The sequence below is a fragment of the Tachysurus fulvidraco genome, chromosome 15 (assembly GCF_022655615.1).
Source record: "Tachysurus fulvidraco isolate hzauxx_2018 chromosome 15, HZAU_PFXX_2.0, whole genome shotgun sequence".
Classification (NCBI taxonomy): domain Eukaryota; kingdom Metazoa; phylum Chordata; class Actinopteri; order Siluriformes; family Bagridae; genus Tachysurus; species Tachysurus fulvidraco.
The window spans coordinates 14,528,950-14,547,975 of NC_062532.1; the positions used below are offsets into that span (position 1 = coordinate 14,528,950).

Sequence of the window (19,026 nt, forward strand, 5' to 3'; positions counted from 1 at the left end):
GAATACGTGACCAGCAATTTTCCTCTTCACATACAAGAACATTGAACAGTATTGTTTTTAAAGGACATTGTGAATATTTATTAAGGAAAACATTTCTGCTGCTTCTAACTGCTGCTTTTTAATAAAGCATTTCTAACTGAGCATGATGTTGTGTCGTTCATATTTTGTATAGCGGATAAAAAGTCTGCTTAAGGAAAATTCCTACTAAAAATACATCTTTCTTTTTAAAACTTTCTAATGCATAAATGATCAAAAAATACAAATATACACATTATATTGATGATAAATATTGATGATAAATTGAAGTAATATGATATTTGTTTAATTTATTGTCAGCTCAGATTTTTGTGTCATTCTATGGATGAACTGTTGTAAATAGTACTAAATAGTAAAATAGTAATTTCTAATTAAGCATCAATTAACTTGTTTTTTCCATTATCATATCCATTAGTCTAGAGGGTAATGTTGCTGCCTCACATCTTAAGGATCTCTGGTTTAATCTTATGCTCAAGTTACTGTCTGTGTAGAGCTTCATTGCTTGTTCTCTATTTATATCTATGTGGTTTCTTCTAGGATGTACAGTTTCTTTACAACTATTATTTTAAATAATATTTTTTAATCACCTTGGTTTCTGGTGCAGTCTGTACTAAACTTTCAAAACAAGGTAAACCTATGTAAATCACTGCAAAGCACTATCCACACAGTTGTATATCAATATTCAAGGGTTTTTAAATTCAGTCTTGATTACTGAATGGTGGACACCCATAGAAGTATGGATTTAATGCATCATTCTTCTGAGATACCATAGAAACCCTACTTTCTGTGGCCTGTGTATTGATGCTACATAAAGCTTGTCATTGGCACAGAACTTCATGCCATCGAGTCTTTTCACTTCAGAAGATGTCCGCCCAGAGCACACAATATCATGAAGGACTCCTTCCACTCTAGTCACAAACTGTTCAACCTCCTTCCATTCAGGAAGAGATACAGGAACATCCGCACCAGAACCAGCAGTTTCAGGGTCAGATCTTTCTCCAAAACCATAAACTTACTGAACTCTATACCACTAGGACTTTGATGTCTCACTAATACTTCACTATCTGCACAACCCTGTACATATCATTACAGCTTTTTCTACCAGGTATAATTCTATATAACTGCATTCAGTGCTCACCCTAGTTTACATCTGTTTATGTATATTGTCTGTACACACACTATATTTCTTGTTTACTCTTGTGCATGCATAATGCACACATTTACACAAAATATATTATATATTATATAATTCTCCAGGAACCCATAATTATCCCATTTTTGTTCATAGTTTATAGGCCAGGAGCCAAAGAGTCTAGCTGGAAGGTCAGTGCATAACTCCAATAATAAACAGTGGCTAGCATGTAATTTGCTCTTTATTCAGACATGTGCACCATTTGTAAATGTGGTCAAAATTGCTAAACTTTGATAGCCTGCTGTGACACTATGGAATGAATTCCAAAGGTTTCTATAATTCTGAACATTCATTTATTCATTCATTCATTCATTCATTCATTCTTTAGTCATTCAATCTTTAGTAACATCTTTATCCTGGTGGGAATGTACCCTGCATGGGATGCCACTGCACACAGATTCACATATTCATTCACACCAAGAGAACATTTTAAGAACTAAAGAGCCCGTGTGGACATTTTAAAAACTAAAGAGCCCATGTGGACTTGGGGTGAAACTCCACACAGACAGTAACCTGAGCTCAGTATCAAACTGTGCACCGTGGACCTGTGAAGTGACACCACAACCTGCCACACATATATGAGTACATCAAAGATATAAAAGAAAATTTAGACGTCATTTCACATTAATTTTATCCAAAAAAAAAAAAAATAACAATGTCACTTTTGTACTCCTGATCCCATTTACCCCATCACTGAGGTCATGGAAGACTCACTGCTTTGTGTTGGACTGATTGACTGTTTCCTGACATTTCTTACCAGTTCAAACAATAGCCTTTCAGGGTAAGGACACACATCACTGGATGTGACCTTTTCTCAGTTACTGGCAAATATGTCTCAGATATAAGTGGTAACAATATATTCCATTTATATCTTAACACTAGGGCAGGTTTTTCCTCAGACTGGGATACAGAGGCACTGATTCTGTTCTGCAACAACGATTAGTTTTTTAATTAGGTTTTTTTTTCTTCAGAATTTGTTTTTGAACGATTCATTTTAACACAATGTCTCCAGCAACCACTTATAGCACCCTCTTCTTACAAAACAAAATTTATTTAAGAATAAATCCATTATCCATAGAAATAGAGGATGTTAATGATTCCTTGACATAATACTTACACATAATTAGCTATGGATATTCAGCTAACATTAAAGGTCACAGACTATTTTATGGTTGGAGATTGTTGGTAATTCACAGTAAAGGTTTTGTCTCAGTAAATTGTAAAATCACATCCGTTTGTCAAATATTGCTATAAATATTTACTTTAATAGATTTAATGGATTTAAGTATATCAGCATTCAGAGTATTTCTCACTATTGTTAATGCTCTAATACTGTACATAGTAATATTGCAAAATTATGAACAATATTATACACGTTATACTGAAATTATAATATGATTGTAATACCTGCTTTATTGTGATATACAGTATGGTAAGAGTTGTTTAACTGTGAAAATTGCTTATGATTATTGGTGTGTGTGTGTGTGTGTGTGTGTGTGTGTGTGTGTGTGTGTGTGTGTGTGTGCTCTGTATGTGTATGTTTAATATAAATTACTTATTCTGTTTCATTCATGCTACATCTAGTATGTCTAAAGTATACTAGACATACTTTACAGTAAAAAAAATGTGGAAGGATTTTTTTTTTTTTAACCAGAGACAAAAGTCTAATGATTGTTTGTTCATGGTCTTTGGCATGTAGGTGCACAAATTCCTTACTTCTCTGATGTAAATAAGATAATCAGCAAATGACAATGACATTACTATGTGAAATTTCCATGGGTACAGAGAAACAGATACATCTGCATGCACTTTACCTTTACAGGAAGTGTTTCAGTGGTTGGGGGATTTCTCGGGGCTAAAAAGTCCATACACTCTGGTTTGCTGCACCTGACACTTGCAACGTTGGATATAATAATGTCTGGATATTTCTGAGAGTTTGCAAAGATACAGAATTTTTGTGGTATGAAAAACAATACACAACACACTGTGCTTACCAGTCACTGCTTTTTTCAAAGACAGCATACTCTAAATCTAATAGTTATAATTTCATTGGTATGCTTGCAAATACGATCTTATTTTTCTTAATGTATAATAGTACCTAACTAAGATGTATATGAGATGTGATTTGGGGTGCAACTTCTACCTAGTTTCCTTACTAGTTCTTCACATACACATGCATGTTTCGTTTGTGATCAGTTGCTTTGTGGTCTGTTAACTTTTTGACTTGAAATGTCTTAAAATAACTTAAAATAAGAAATTATTCAGAAATAAAAAAATAGAATGTCCAAGTGGACCATATTTATCAAAAGGCAAACAACAACAACAACAACAACAACAATTACAAAAGAAAACTGGCCAAGGAGAACTGTTTTAAACAACACTTAAATTATAATTCATTGTCAAGCTGAACTACACTATTTGTGTGTGTGTGTGTGTGTGTGTGTGTGTGTGTGTGTGTGTGTGTGTGTGTGTGTGTGTGTGTGTGTGTGTGTGTGTGTGTGTGATTTTTCGATTATTCCTTTTTTCTTTTGGATTTTTATTAGATACATTCACTTGATCCATTGGAACTACAGACAAATCTCCATATTTGTGCTAGGGAAAATTATCTAAAAAATATATGGATCACCATGTATTTACTTGAAATGAGGCATTTCTATATTTCTATATTTATATTGTTTATATTCATATAAACGTATGTATAAAAAAATAATAAAAAAAACAGACTTAAATGGTTTGAAATGAAACCTAATAATTAAAGATGCACAGTCGATAAGATTTGTAGAAAACAAGCTACATACAGGAATGAATGTTATTTTGTTCATTCATTATTGTTACATGGGATAAAAAAATTGACAAAAGTGTTATATTTTCTGTCCCTCTGTATCTGTTAATTAAATTGAAATATGCGGTAAAATTAAAATGAATCATAATTAATAAGTGAAAATGTACTGTCTTACTACATAAACACAACATTTAGGGAATATTTCTGTGCCCTGTGAAGAGGCTCACGGTCAGTGTGCATTATTCTCCATCCTAATCCCCCTTCACTTTCCCTGAGCCCCTCACACTCTTTCCCTCTGTATCGCGAGAAATTGACTGGGACAGGAGGCAGAGAAATAATCATATGCTTATAACATATTGAGAGAGCAAAATACACGTTATAGATGCCATATGATTCATTTTTTTAGAACGTTGACTATTTATTGATGCATAACGTAAGATACGGTGGCTAGTCAAAGTGGAATGAGAACTATTACTGAAGGCAACAACACTGGCTTCTTGTCTAAACAACCAGCTAGCTATGTAGCCGCCGAGCTAGTTAGCTAGCTAGCTAAATCTGCAACATAGCCAGCTACGTAGTTTAGTTAGCTTTAGCTAGCTAGCTAAAGCTACTTCAGAAAGCATTGGTTAACATTTTCGACTCCGCTTTATTTTTTTTTGTCCCCCGAACTACAAGGTAGGACGTTTTTTTTTAAAGCTGTAACTAAAGTAAACATGGCTAGCTATCTGTCTAGCTAGACAAGTGGCTTTTATTAGCAAAAGTTCCAGGCTAGCTTGTTCAGCATATTGACAGCATTAGCCTGTTATTACGCTAGCCTAATAGCTTTAGATGCTTTTAAAATGCTTTAAATTATCTAATATGTCTTTGTAATCCCAACGTTAGCTATAGGTTCACACATGACATCTGTATATTGTTATAGCAGCGAGGCCTGTGTCTGAGGTTAATTGTTGTTTTCCTCCATATCTAGCTCACATAAGCACAGCGCAGGTCTCCAGTTACACCCTGACCCGAAAATGGTGAGTCCACGCAGGGTTTTTATTTTATTTTATTATGTTTTAGAATCAACTAGTGGCGTGAAATGCTATCATTGTTTGGGTAAAAGCAAGCTTGTTTTTCATCTAGCTAGTAGAGAAAGAAAGAAATTGTAAGCAGTGTAAGAATCAGTTAGAAGTCCGAGCTGTGCACCTTTCATAACAACCAGCTTGTGATTACACAAATTGAAGCAATCGAGTTACATCACACAGGACTATTCCGCTAACGCTAGAAAAGCCATTGCTACACAGATGAACAAGTTTCTGATTTATTGTTGTTGCCAAACATCCTTTCTTAGATCAAAACAGACTGGATTGTCAGAATAAATCAGTGAAGACCCATTACATGACTAATCTTTATAGGTTGTAGGATGGCTGGCTTTATATAAATATTAGTTTCAAATTAAGGACCATGACTTTTTTCAAAGCTATTATTGGCATTTATGTCAAGTGAACTACACTGGGTACAGGAGTCAACAGGTTCTGACCCCATACACGTACATTTTTGATGCACCGCCTCTCATCCATGTATCTCAATACACAACATGTTCTACACTGTATTCTTTATACCGTAATACACTATAAATCTTAACTGTTGCCACAGAGTAGTAAGTGCACAGTTGTCTAGAATATCTTTGTGTGCTGTAGATTTTCCCTTTAGTGCAACTAACCTGATCCAGCATGCCATATAAGATATGGTTGGTCAAAGCAACAAGTTGAACTACCTGTTCAGCCCTTATAAACACCTTTGAGATGAACTGGAGCACAGACACCGGTGCCCGTCCTCGCTAATACCATTGTCTTAATGCATCCAAATCCTTATAGCCACTCTCAAAAATCTTGTGGAAAGCCTTCCCAGAAGAGTGGAGGTTATTATAACAGCAAAGGTGGACAGATCTGCAATGGGTATTTATCGTATACAGTATGCATATATAATTTTTATGTTCAGTTGTCCACAGAGTTATATATTTTTATATATCACAGTGTATATAATTTACATTATTCATATAAAATTCAATATCAACTCACCTTTCCCCATATATGTGTAACTGTAAATTTCTTCTATGTGGTCACTGTACCTTGATGTCTTGTACACACTTTGTTAGCTGTAGGAGCAATAAAGCTTTCATTTATTTGAACAAATTCAAAAATATGTTGCAAGAAATTAGTCACCCTTAACAATTGCAATGGCGACCCCAGTAAAACAATGTTTCATTTGCTTAGCTTTTGTGCATTTACCATTGACTACAGCATTTTATATTTTGTATTTTTTTTATTGCAGGCCATGGATCCACATGTCTGATTTCTTGGAGAGGTCTGCTCAGCTCTGATCCTCACTGAACTCTAGCTCGCCATAATACTTTTGATGTATTCTAAAGTCACTCAGTATGCAGATTCTTACATATGGATTTGAGTTAGCACTCACTTTTTTTATGCAGAGTGCACAACCCTTTCTAAAGCTGCACAGTTGTTTCTTAAATGGGGACAGACTGTCATCACTCTTTTTTCGGTCCATTACTTTTCCACGGCCTGTGTAAAGCTTTACCCCATGAACAGAGCGTGCCTTCTTGACCCCATTAGCTTGTGACAATCGCTTGATCTTCGATCAGAAGGCTTTAGTGATTAGTCTGTAAATCACAGAAAATCAGTCACTTCTATAGTTATGAACGGCTCCTTATTACCCCCGCCCAGCCCACGGGCTGCAACGAACCCATCCACTCTTCCTCCATCCCCTTCTCCCTCGCCTTCTCCTCCATCTCCCTCATTGCTTCCCCTTTCTGTGCGTCCACCACCTTTACCCCCTCCAGCTTCTGGCCAGCCACTGTCTTCTCTGTCTGACACACCAACCCCCTCACCTTCTCCTTGCCTCAGCTGGACAGAGTTCTGTGAGTTTCATGCCCGGGTAGCTGCTGGCGATTTTGCCCGTCACTTCAGGGCCTTTCTCCTGGAGAATCCACATTATTCCCCTGATTCTGCTGCTGCTTTCTGCCGCCGTTTCACTGACCGATTTGTTCAGCATTTTGAGAGCGAACTTGAGGGAAGCGGTGCAGTGAGGGAGGGTACAGGGATTTGGGTCACGCAGTCTGATGGTACATCACTGGAGGAAGATGCGACCTCTCCACCACTTCTGCCACCTGATGCTGTTGCAACCTGCCAGCCCACACACGTCAGGGCTCCGCCCAAGCCACTTTCATCTCGGCAGGAATCAGACACTCGATGTGCAGACAGATTTCAGATTCCCAATGTTTTCCAGGACTCATATGCTCATGCACAAATTTTGCCACCTTCTTCTTCTTCGTCTTGTTCATCTTCAATGGGAGGGAACAACGGTCGAAGGGAAGATAGGGTGTTGACGGTTAAAAAGTATCCTGGCCACTTGCCTGATAACGGAGACCTGGAAGAAGAGGAGGACAGTTGGGTCGGGCCAGTGACAGGAGAGGAGGCAGAGTCAGATGAGCTAGTGGGGAAGGATTGTGAGGCAGAGGGTAACACTCTCACAGACAGACCTGACAGCAGCCTGACGACACCACTAAGCCCTGCTGCTGGTGGACCACTAAACTCTGGGTCAAAGGGCATCATCCCAGGTGCAGGTGGTCACTCCAAAAACAAGCTAAAGAAACGCTTCTCCCTGCGCAATGTTGGCCGCAGTGTGCGGGGTAGTGTGAGAGGTATCCTGCACTGGCGGAGCTCCTCTAGTGAATCCCCTCAAAGTTGTGGCTCGGCTAATGCCACGCCACTGCCCTCCAGTTACAGTTACACTATGGGCCTGCAGGATGCGAAGAGGAATGCCCAAGGTGCTCCATCCTCGCTTCCTGTCTCACTTTCCCTGCCCCTTTCACTCCCTCACTCATCGTCCTCATCCCTGCCGCCGTCATCCTCCAGCAGTGCCACCTCTCTCTCCCTCTCTGAAGCTCGTGATCGGAGGAGGAGTAATGGAGAAGGTGAGAAAGAGAAGTGGACTCACAGGCTGGAGAAGCTGCGACTGTCCCGCTCTCCACCACCAACCCTACAAGCACCTGTGGGACCCACGTCATCCTTGTTGCCCTCTGTCCTACCATCTAGGAAGACAGGTAGACTTGTGCGAGAGGGAGGAGTGAACGTCTGCTCCTCTGCAGATGAATTTGCTGGCTCTCTCGGCTTTCCGGGCTTCTCTTTTGGTTTGTTCCACCATGGCATGGACAGTAACAGTGCAGTCTCTGGCTCCAGTGCAGAGCAAACAGGTGGAATGCCTCCTCCAGTCACAGTGGGGGCGATAACTGGACGGGGCACGCGCTGGCACAAGTGTCGACTGGTTCTGAAAGAGCGAGACAAGGAAGGAGGCGAGAGAGGAGAGGAGTACTTCTTAGAGTTATACATCCCTCCAAAGGTAAATGGAAAATCAGATTCCAGTAAGCTGTGTATGATTTTGTTGTACTTATTATGTTGATTAAAATCATCTTGGTATCACCCTATTGTTGTAAATGTGTCTGCGTGCGTTGCAGTGTATTATACATGATGTCGGAAAAACATTTTTCTGTGATTTCCTCTTCAGGCTTCCAAGCCCAGACTAACTATCCCATGCTGCTGCATCTTAGAGGTCAGGAGCACCACAGCTCTTGAAGTGCCAGACAAAGAAAACACTTTTCTTATGCAGGTTTGTCTTCACAGGTCTCTCAGTTACTGCTACTGTCTTGCTCTAACTTTAAGTGCCTCTTGACAGAGGTTACTCTCTCAAGATTTTAATATGATGATTCTATAACAAATGTTTGTTGCTTTTTTTGTTGTTGTTGTTTTTTCCAAATAATATCTGCCTTCTCGTCCATCTCTTGCTTTCTGTCTCATTATGATTGTCTTTGTTGTTCTGTCAGTTGGAAGGACAGGTCCAGTATGTCATTGAGACCAGAGATGCTGTTCAGATGAGAGCTTGGCTGAGTGACATTAGAAACAGCATCTGTCTCAGGTAAGATACATTTAGTTATGCTGTCGATATTGCGATATAATGATCAAAGGAATTGATCATTAGAGAAGTGAGTGTGGTTGTGCCAAATACTTTGTTTAACTGCAAAATAAAATCACTATTTGTCAATAATTTGACAAATAATAATATATCGAATCTGTATAATATTATATATATTATTATAAATAATAATACAATCTGACAAAATCTGGCTTTACACCCCAGTTATTAATTAATGTTTGTTCAGGTAGCATTGTTGAGGATGTTTTAGTGGTAAGTTCATTTAATGCTTTCCTATTCCATGTTTTCTCTGTTCGGAGAGGGAGCCAAGCTTTTCTTCTTCTTATGTAACCTTTGAGCATAAATGGATGTTGGAAAAAAAATGGCATTTTAATTGTATTAATTGTAATAAGCTGTTTTTATATTGGTTTATATTGGTTTAATTGTACTGTAGTAATACAGTATAAGAGGTAGTATGCTGATACATGACATACTTGAGTAATCTAATGACTGTTATCTGATGCTTGGTGTGCTTGTAGAAGCACTTACTCTTTGCCTTTTGACCTCAGTGAGCAAGAGGATATCGAGGGAGTGTGTGGTGGAACACAGACGGACCTCAGTAGCACACCAGAATTCAGCGACCGTCTGTCTCAAGGTCAGTGTAGTGAGAAGAAGTGAGCTAAAACTATATTAGCCACAGTTCAGTTTTAGGGTTGGCACTATCTATGTTGTAGTAATTTAATAGAGGATTTAATTGAGTTTTTATTTTTTAATATCCTTCATATTTTATGCATGTTTAAGTACATACGCAAAGACAAATTCTGACTCTGAAATTATGTGAATTTACACTGAGCGTATTCCTGAAGTACAGTACAGCTTTTCATTACATAAGGACAAAGAAATATTGTGTGTGTTTTTAATGTACAGTTTGTTATGGTGGGGTGGGTGGTTCTCCACTGCTGGAGCAACTTCCTCCTGAATTGCCACCCCGTGCCCCTCTAGATGAACCTGATGGTCGACTGCTTAGCGGAGGTGGAGCTAGTCTTGGCATGCCATTCCCAGAGACGCCTGATGCCACAGGTATCCCTTAAAGACGCTACAATTAAAAAGCTAACAATTAGTCGGTCAAAGAGTTGTCCACTGTAACGGGTGTTATCACACATCCATACAGTCTCTACCATATGCTTTTTTCATACCACAGATGTCCTTACTGTTCTTTTGCCTTTTCTCAGGGTCCTTCCTGTTCTCAGAGGGCTCAGCGTCAGAGACAGTGGAACACCCATTAAGTGAGTGTCAATGGTTCCACGGTACCTTGTCACGGCTCAAGGCAGCCCAACTGGTGCTGGCAGGTGGCATGGCAAGTCATGGTGTCTTCCTCGTACGCCAGAGTGAGACACGGCGTGGGGAGTACGTACTCACCTTCAACTTCCAGGGCAAAGCGAAAGTGAGTTTGCAGTCCATTCTCTTCCACGTTTTTTGGGGTAATAGTTTAAACGAGAAGCACCCTTAAGATACTATTCTTATTATTTTCCCACTTCTCAATTTATCATCACTTTATTTATCATTCTTTTTCCATTGTGATGTTAATATCTCTCTTTCCTGCTTGTCTCCACAGCACCTGCGCCTTTCTTTAAACGAAGATGGTCAGTGTCGTGTGCAGCATCTCTGGTTTCAGTCTATCTTTGACATGCTGGAGCACTTCCGGGTGCACCCTATTCCCCTGGAGTCTGGGGGAGCTTCAGACGTCACCCTCATCAGCTTTGTTGGTGCCACGGCTGCCCGGCAATCAGGTATTGTTACCCAGGGCCAGGGCTAAAAACTGGAGGAATGGAGGAACGTTTGACTGTGATGGCAGACTGGAGTAGCATTTGGGTTTTGTTAATAGGTTTTGGAAAACGTTCAGTGTATCCACAAATTCCAGAATGCTTTTATCATTGTATGCAAAGGCCTGTTTGATAATGTGAATACACTTCCGCAGGCCACTGCATGAGCTTTGTGACATTGTAGTAGTGCTAAAATAGAATTTTATCCACATATCTAGCCGTCTCCTGTTGCCAGCATGGTATGCGTGAGTGAAGGTTGCCATTTGCTGGCTGTGCATGACTTTGCTTTTGACATTTTTCTAATTTTGTATTTGTATTTGCTTAGTGTGCATGGCCTGATGTATACTTGTCTCTTTCCTGCAGTACCCTTACCATTCTATACTCACATCTACACTTTCATCCTCAAACTATCTATCTTATGATTGTATTTATTCTCTTTCCTCTAACTTTTCAATCTTTTTTGCTTACTTCAATTTCGCTTCTGTCTCTTTCCCAAACTCTTTTTTGGTGCTACATCTGTGTGAGAATTCTCAAACTTCTGTCATAATTAGGCCTAGCTGATTTCAAGAACATAAAACCTTAGATAATAAAAAAATAAATGAAAAAATACATGGCATGGGATAATGACATTGCTGGTAGTGGAGCTGCCTCACAGCTCCAGGGTCCATGGATCAGTTCTGTGCTCAGGATAATGTCCATGTTACATGTGTCCTCCATGTGTCCAAGTTTTCACAGGGTACTCTGTAGTGTCTCCTGTCCAATACTAGTTGTATTCCAACCTAGCTTCCAGTGTTTCTGGGATAGGATCCAGAGCTCTGTGATATTGACCAGGATAAAAGCAGTTGCTGCAGACATGTGAAAATGAATGAAAAAGTGAGGTTTTGGTAACAGGTACTAACAAATGACAGGTTTTTCAAATAAACTTAAGATGCTATAATATACTTACAAGTTACTTCGAATATATTATTATTATTATATTTTCTTATACTACTCATAATGTAATATTCAAACAATAAAATAACATCTTAAGTCTCAAGTGCCAATTAAACAAACAAATAAAGAGTAACTACCTGTCTAAGGTGGCAAATTTGAGGATTCTGGCTGTAACAAAGCTGCCTGCAAGAGTTTAATTGCAGAAAAGTATCACACACAAAAAAAGTCTATTTCCATGAGTGACTTTTAGCTCTCTGCATTATGTTTGGTGGGCAAAGTAGTTTCACTCATAAAAGAGAGTGCTTTTCTGATGCATTTCCACATGCCGAATCTAGCTTTCACCTTCTCTTTATTTTCTCCCATTCATCTGTCCTTTGATTTATACTCCCGGTCATCCATCTTTCATTGTATGTGCACATCGACCTTTTGCCCAAACCCCTGTTCCTCAGGCCTCTCTCCTGCTAGTGCGTACCAAAGCTCTGATTGGCTGTCTTTGTTGTTGTTTGTCGTTGGGTCATCTTCGCAGGCCGGGACAGGGCAGGCAGCCGGCCCACAGTCTGTGATGTCATCACCACGCGCCACCCTGACTCTCCATCAACCCCCATCTCTGACTGTGTGTAAGTGAGACCAGATTTAATAGAGAGCGAGCAAGACAGAGAGAATGTAACAAAAGTATGACATGAGAAAGACAGCATCTGACATTAAAGGGATAGACACCAAAAGGTTACAGGACACAGAAAAGGGAAGATTTATCTTACGCCATTTGAAGCCTGGAAATCTTTAAATATGTGGACAATAGACATAGTAATTTAATCAAGTACTCAATTAAAATAGTATACAGCTAGAAGACTAAACATGACACATCAAAACCTATAGCGTATGAAAGGTGAAGGTGATAGAGATGGATGGGATTGGAGCAGCAGGTCATCCGTTCACCTCAGATGCACATTTTGTCTGCCTAACTTTCCATTCACATTTGAATTTTAGTTGCATTGATCCATTGTAGATTTCTCGTCACATGGAACATTGCTCACTTTAGCTTGTGATTTATCATATCAGCAGTTCAGCTTTCCATTTAGTAATTGATCTCATATCACACATTTGACAGACAACACGCTCTTTCTCCACACCTTCTTTAAATACTGTTGTTTCTATTGTGTATTTTGAGTTATGACTTGAAACAGCTCTATAATGTAGGTTGCATTTATCCCTATTTACTGACACACTGTGGAGACAGGGTATAAGAAGTCTGTGTTCTGTGTGTTGACTGATTCCATTACTGGGACACATGCATGTGTTTGCTTCCTGGATCTCTCATGTAGTTTGCCATTTATTTCTCTCCTTCTCTCTCTGTCTCTCACCTTCTTTTCCCCCCTTTCACCCTTTCCTTCTTCTTTGACTTTCTCACTCTGTGGAACCTACCGCTTTTTATATTTACCTGATTTCCCTTTTGACTTTCTTTCCTGTTTTGCCTACTTTCTTTCTATCTTTCTGTCTTTTTCTCTTGGCTTTTCTGTCCTTGTTCCAGACTTGACCAACAGACCCCGTAGTCCCCCTCAGCCCCCGCCTCCCCCCCTCCCGCCAGGGCGCCCTCCACCACCCACACCACCGCAGGAGCGTGTAACCGATGCGGAGGCCATAGGAGGAGGAGCAGCCAGCGGGCCTGAGGAATGTGAGGAACGTGAAAGGGACACACCTCTAAGACAGCTAGAAGGGGCAGAGGCCGAAGAGAGAGAGGGAGGCCGGGCCAGAGCCATCGACAACCAGTACTCCTTCTTCTGAAAAGCAGAGGAGGAGCGCCAGTCACAATCAGTATTTTTCACTTCATAGGAAGAACTTAAGGGGTTGGGGGAAGCATTACTAACACTATTAAAAAAAGCTTTTAAAGAATGAGAGAGATATGGAGGGAGACACACACACACACACTTCATTGAAAAGTAAACATAAACACTAAGTAACAGTACACTAAGTGGAGACTGGCTGAGGAAACATTTGTTAATGTTACACTACATTTATTTTATTGTATTTCAGTATTAAATTTGTCTCTTGTTCTTTTGCATAGGATGGTACAGTCCTTCCGCTTTGTGCAATCACACTGGATGGTACTCGATCACCACGTGGTGCTATCATTTATACACAGATGTTTCAGATTACATACGCTCAATCATATTTTCCCGGTACATTTATTTCATTTTGTGTTTGTTGTTTTATCGTTGGATCAGCTGCCACTGAAGAACCATGATTGTTGCAGTTTGTTTCAGTGCTAGACTTCACACAAGACTGCTGCTTGCCAAAATAACTCATCTGTGAGTCAGACAAGATATAAAACATCTCAATGGACATTGTTACCTCAGTGCCCTCGGGCTGTATGGGTACAACTGCTGATCTGAGACCTTAGAATAATTAATGAAATATACATTTAAATTGGCTGCTCCCAGATCAGCAGTCTTGCAGTGAGATGCTTGAGGTGTTTGAGCCCTGATGTCTCATCCAATGCTTTGCTGAAATGTACACAGGGTTGGAAGATTATTATGCAACCAAACCACAGTTTCACATCTGCAACATGCTGATGTTCTTACCAGACTCTCACATTGATAGCTGTGTGTGAGTCGTTTAATTTGGTTTGATAGGTTTGGGTAAAAGGCTAAAGACAAATTAATTCAGACACCATCAGACTCGACTGGGAATTAAAGATGTGTGCGCATGTCAGTTTCAATTGACTGCTGGTTAATGTAAAAGGACACGTGTGAAAAGTGATTTGGTTCAAAAATCCTGCACCTGTCTCTTATGTCAGGAGACTTTCTCTCTGTATATTTCTCATTCTTTGTCTATATACAGTAGTTGCATTTTATTCATCTTCGCTATCTGTCTTTATGACGTCCCTTCAGACTATCATCTCTCCTCTCAGTTTCAGCATTCTTATACACACACACACACCTGCACACTGTTTTACTTTTGTTTCTTTCAAAAGTCCAGAGGAGGGAGAACGTTGCTAATTTACACAAGAATTAGTTTCTTATTGAATATGATATGGAAGACCGTGATAATTGATAGTAATAATTGTCTAAATAATAGTATTAATTTTATTTTTTATGTTGTTTTAAAAATGCCTTTGTTGTATGTCGTATATTCTGTGTATGCATAATATTGTTCTCCAGACTGAGTTTCACATTTTTGTGCCTTTTTTTTTTGTATAGATTGTGATCTCCCTCAGCCTGTCCCACACTACTTTCCTCTTTTGCCTTGTTACAGTTTCCTCAAATTTCAAGAGGTTTTAGTTTATGGTTTTGTCTCTTAGCCCTTTCCATTTTACTCCTTCACCCATAGCTCCCACAATCCCAGATTTATCAGATCCTTGTCTTTATGTAGTCAACTTTAAAAAAAAAAGAGTATATTGGCCCCTTTCCTTGACTATTGAACTTCTATTTGTGCCTTCTCGCTTTCTCCTCTCTCTCTCGCTCTTTCTCTTACTCCTCTCTCTCTCTCCTCTTTCTGTGCTGGGACCGTGTGTTGAAGTGGACTGTGTTGTCCACTCTGTGTAATTAGTTTCAGGTACTACATTGAATTTAATAATAATGATAATACATGACAATGGTGATATAAATATACTGAAACATGTTTTGGAGTCCTGTGTCTGTGTGTAACTGCAGTGAAAATCCATATGAAAAAGGCAAATGCAGCTTCTAGAAGAATATTATGTTTGTAATGTCTCTAGTCCTATGATAAACCAGTGGGATTTATACATAAAAAGCCTTTAGGATATCATAAGTATTTGACAAATTGGTTATTTATTTACAAGAAGAGTATTTGACAGTGTGGCTTTATAAAATGGCACAATTCAAGTCATCAGCTATTTCATCAGCTTTTCCATAAACCTGACATAAGCTGACTAAGGTTGTAACTTCGCCCAACATTTGTAGCCCAGAGAAGATGAGTGAGACTGTCAAAACGCTATAATATTAACAGTAAAGCTACAATTTCTGTCTCTTAAATGGTAATTAAATTGATTTTTACTGAGGTCCCTGGTTACAAAAAGGCTTCAAATTTTGATTTTTGAGACCCCTGATGTAACCGATGTGATACTGTTTTACTTCATTTAAGATCCCATGGCTTTTGAGAAAAAACAAAATTGGCAAGTGATGAATATGTGAAATATTAATACAGTTCTAATACCCTAATGTAAGGATAGTGCTTAAAGTATCATCTTAACCTATATTTTCATTTCAGTACAGCTTTGGACTGAAATAACAGCAAAGTGTTTGTGAGGTTGTTTTAATCCTACTCACTCGCTTTCAAATAAATTTTGACCAACCTCACGCAGGCCTGCAGAAGGTTTAATTAATCTCAACCACTAAGATCCAAAAGTGACAATGTCTATTGTAAAAAGGGCTATACAAATAAACTTGAATTAAATTGAATTGAATCTGAAATTGCAGTCGTGCCCTGTGATGAGTGGCAACCCATCCAGGGTGTGTCCTGGGAGAGGCTCCATGTCCCCTATGACTCTGTTCAGGTACAGAAAATTGATGGATTTTTTTTTTTTTTTTTTTTTACAAGAAGAAGAAAACTGAGTGGCCATAGTAAGGGAGTCATGCAAAAACTTCAGTCCAATCGGGATAGGTTGTAATGTTCTGATACTGTGACAAAAATCTGAAGCTATTGTTGGTTTCTGGTGGATGGGCTGTGGGGGTGTTGACTGTGTTTGACATGTCCAGCGTAAAGGGGATATTTAGCTCCTATGAATAAACTCATTTCAAGATGACGGGTCTTCATTTAGGAAGAGATGCTAGAAAAGATATAGTATAGTAACTTCTACGAGTGGGTATTGAGAGAGCAATTTGTGTCAACAGTGTATTGATCTTCTTACAGAACCCAGTGGTGTTAGTATACAAATAAACCCAAAGTAGTACAAGATCTGACTGATAAGGAGCTGCACTGAAAAGATGTATCTATACTAAATGCTATGTGGTAAGATCCTGTTACATGGAGTGGAAATGATATGGAAGATTAAACATTTTAGACATTATAAAGATGACAATTTATGTTTTCGCTTTTCCTGATTGTCATGGCTTATCTTTAGAATTGCATATTAATAATAACCCATTCAAAACATTTTCCCATATTTCTGATAGTGCAGATTGGGGTCACATTAGGATACTGAATTGAATGAATGTGTTAAAAAAAAAACTGCAATGTAAACAAAATGTGTTTAAAAGAACATTGAAGCGATAAGACCAGTAAGGCCCATGTCCTATTTTAACATCTAAATCAATATAACCAGGACTCTCAAGATGGCGCCTCAGATGGCTCCCTCAGTGTGTTGCTGCAGCTCTGTTTTGTTTTGTTCTGTTCTGTCTTTTAAAAAAGTTTTTTTGTGTTGACACTGGGAGCTCATTCACCAGAGAAGAGCTTGTGAATATAAGGGAAACAGTTATTTCACACTTTTATTGGCACATTCGTAAATTTATTGGACATTCTAGTCAAAGGTGCTCTAGTCTGTGTGCACACAGTAAAATATATATTTCTCTCCAACGTGCGTTCAGTGTGCAACAAATTGGACGAATTTCAGCTAATGGTGGGGAAAAATAAATACTTTTCTTCATTGTACATCTTGTGCTTCACGGAAACATGGCAGTGTGGACTAATTCCTGACTCTGTGCTGCAGCTAGCAGGATTCCAGCTCTTCTGTTTACATTCCACCGCAAGCCAACGTGCAGGAGGCACAGCGGGTTCTCGCAGATACTGTGTATGGAGCGCACAATCCCTGACTCATTTGTTAATGTCCTGTTGAGGAAGGCAGTGGAGGATCTTCAGGCATGCTTTGATTGTACTGACTGGGATAGATTCAGGACTACCACCAACAGTCCTGATGAGTACACAGAGACAGTAACATCATATATAAGTTTCTGCGAGGATAGCTGTGTTCCATCATGCACCAGAGTAAGTTACAACAATGACAAACCCTGGTTCACAGCCAGACTCAGACAGCTAAGGCAGGAGAAGGAAGCTGCATTCAAGAGTGAGGACAGAACTAGGTCTAAAGAGTTTAAGTAAAGCAAGGCAGTGAAAGAAGCAAAACATCTGTACTCTGAGAAACTACAACAACTTGCGTCTAGCCAAGGAGATGGTGCATCTAGTAGATGGTGGTAGACTTTAGTTAGAACCCAGCACCTCCCACCCCTGTCACTGTCTCTGCATGACTCACCCGCCACAACTGTGGACTGTGGAATTGTGGCTGACCCTTCTCCTCCTGGACAAAATCTCTTTGAGGCACTTCTCTCTTGCTGAAGGCTGCGGTCTATAAACACTAAAACTCCATGCCACAAAAACAGTTTCTTTACCCAGCATGGTCTGTTATTCGCCACCTTGTACATAATGTTGTGAGACACTGGCATGTACGGGATGCAGTTACTGGAATCTAGAGTCACCAACAAGATATGTTTGGGAGACTAGAAATGGTTGGGGGACGAGATGTCGGCCGTCGAGAAGGCTCAAAGGGGATCAAAACCGACAGCCAAATCCAACTGGCAACAGTAATGATTGATGAAACAGAATGTATAAAAGCCTGCCTTGAATCACATTGTGTGTACATTATAGTGTAGACAGCATCAGTGCATGTTATACACTGGGTGCATCATAGAACAAACGCAAGTTTACACTTGGAGAGTGTTTCTTGTTTTGTTATAATCTTTGCATCTTCATTCATTCATTCATTTTCTACTGCTTATCCGAACTTCTCGGATCTTATTCTAATACTGTTTGATTATTTGAGTTTTTATTTGTAATTTTATTTTTATTTTACATATATTACACGTCGGATAAGCGGTAGAAAATGAGAGGGAGAGAGAGGGAGAGAGTGATATATTACACACATCTATCTGTATTACACTACTTTTAATAAAAACAAGGCCTCCCATTGTGACGATCCTGAAAAGACAAAAAGATCTAAGTCTGCCTCCTTCATTTAAAGATTCGAAAAATAGATTAAGTAGAAGAACTTGAAGAGGATCCTTTGTTAGAAGACTGAGGGGACTTCGAAGGACACCTGAGTTCAAGTAAGACCAACTTTGATAGTTGATCTTGTGTTTTCAACACTAACCCCTGCAAACTAGGACACATAGTGGGAAAGCGGAAGGGTTTCCTACGCAACCCAAAAACGTGTCACTAAGGGACACGTACGTCAGTATAATTACATCAGTTAATAAACTACCCCACCACGGCTCAGACACATTACATTAAACGTTCACAAATCTGACTCTTATAATGCACCTTCTTTTAATACACTGGTCCGC

General features: G+C 39.3%; 1 protein-coding gene across 4 annotated transcripts; it reads left to right on the top strand.

The window, feature by feature from the left end:
• The first annotated feature begins 4,264 nt into the window (after positions 1–4,264).
• Positions 4,265–15,352, top strand: sh2b1 (SH2B adaptor protein 1). Of its 4 annotated transcripts, XM_027139100.2 has the most exons (11): positions 4,268–4,685; positions 4,978–5,026; positions 6,324–8,408; positions 8,574–8,675; positions 8,890–8,981; positions 9,548–9,633; positions 9,906–10,058; positions 10,211–10,422; positions 10,594–10,768; positions 12,261–12,351; positions 13,263–15,352. In XM_027139100.2, exons 3-11 carry the CDS (start codon positions 6,705–6,707, stop codon positions 13,282–13,284), a joined length of 2,637 nt encoding a protein of 878 aa, XP_026994901.1. In that variant the 5' UTR covers positions 4,268–4,685; positions 4,978–5,026; positions 6,324–6,704; the 3' UTR covers positions 13,285–15,352. The 4 variants fall into 4 exon arrangements, with proteins under 4 accessions (XP_047656719.1, XP_026994898.1, XP_026994901.1 ...); XM_047800763.1 differs by lacking the exon at positions 12,261–12,351 and having other exon boundaries at positions 4,265–4,685; positions 9,981–10,058; XM_027139097.2 differs by lacking the exon at positions 12,261–12,351 and having other exon boundaries at positions 4,266–4,685.
• Positions 15,353–19,026: the final 3,674 nt, after the last annotated feature.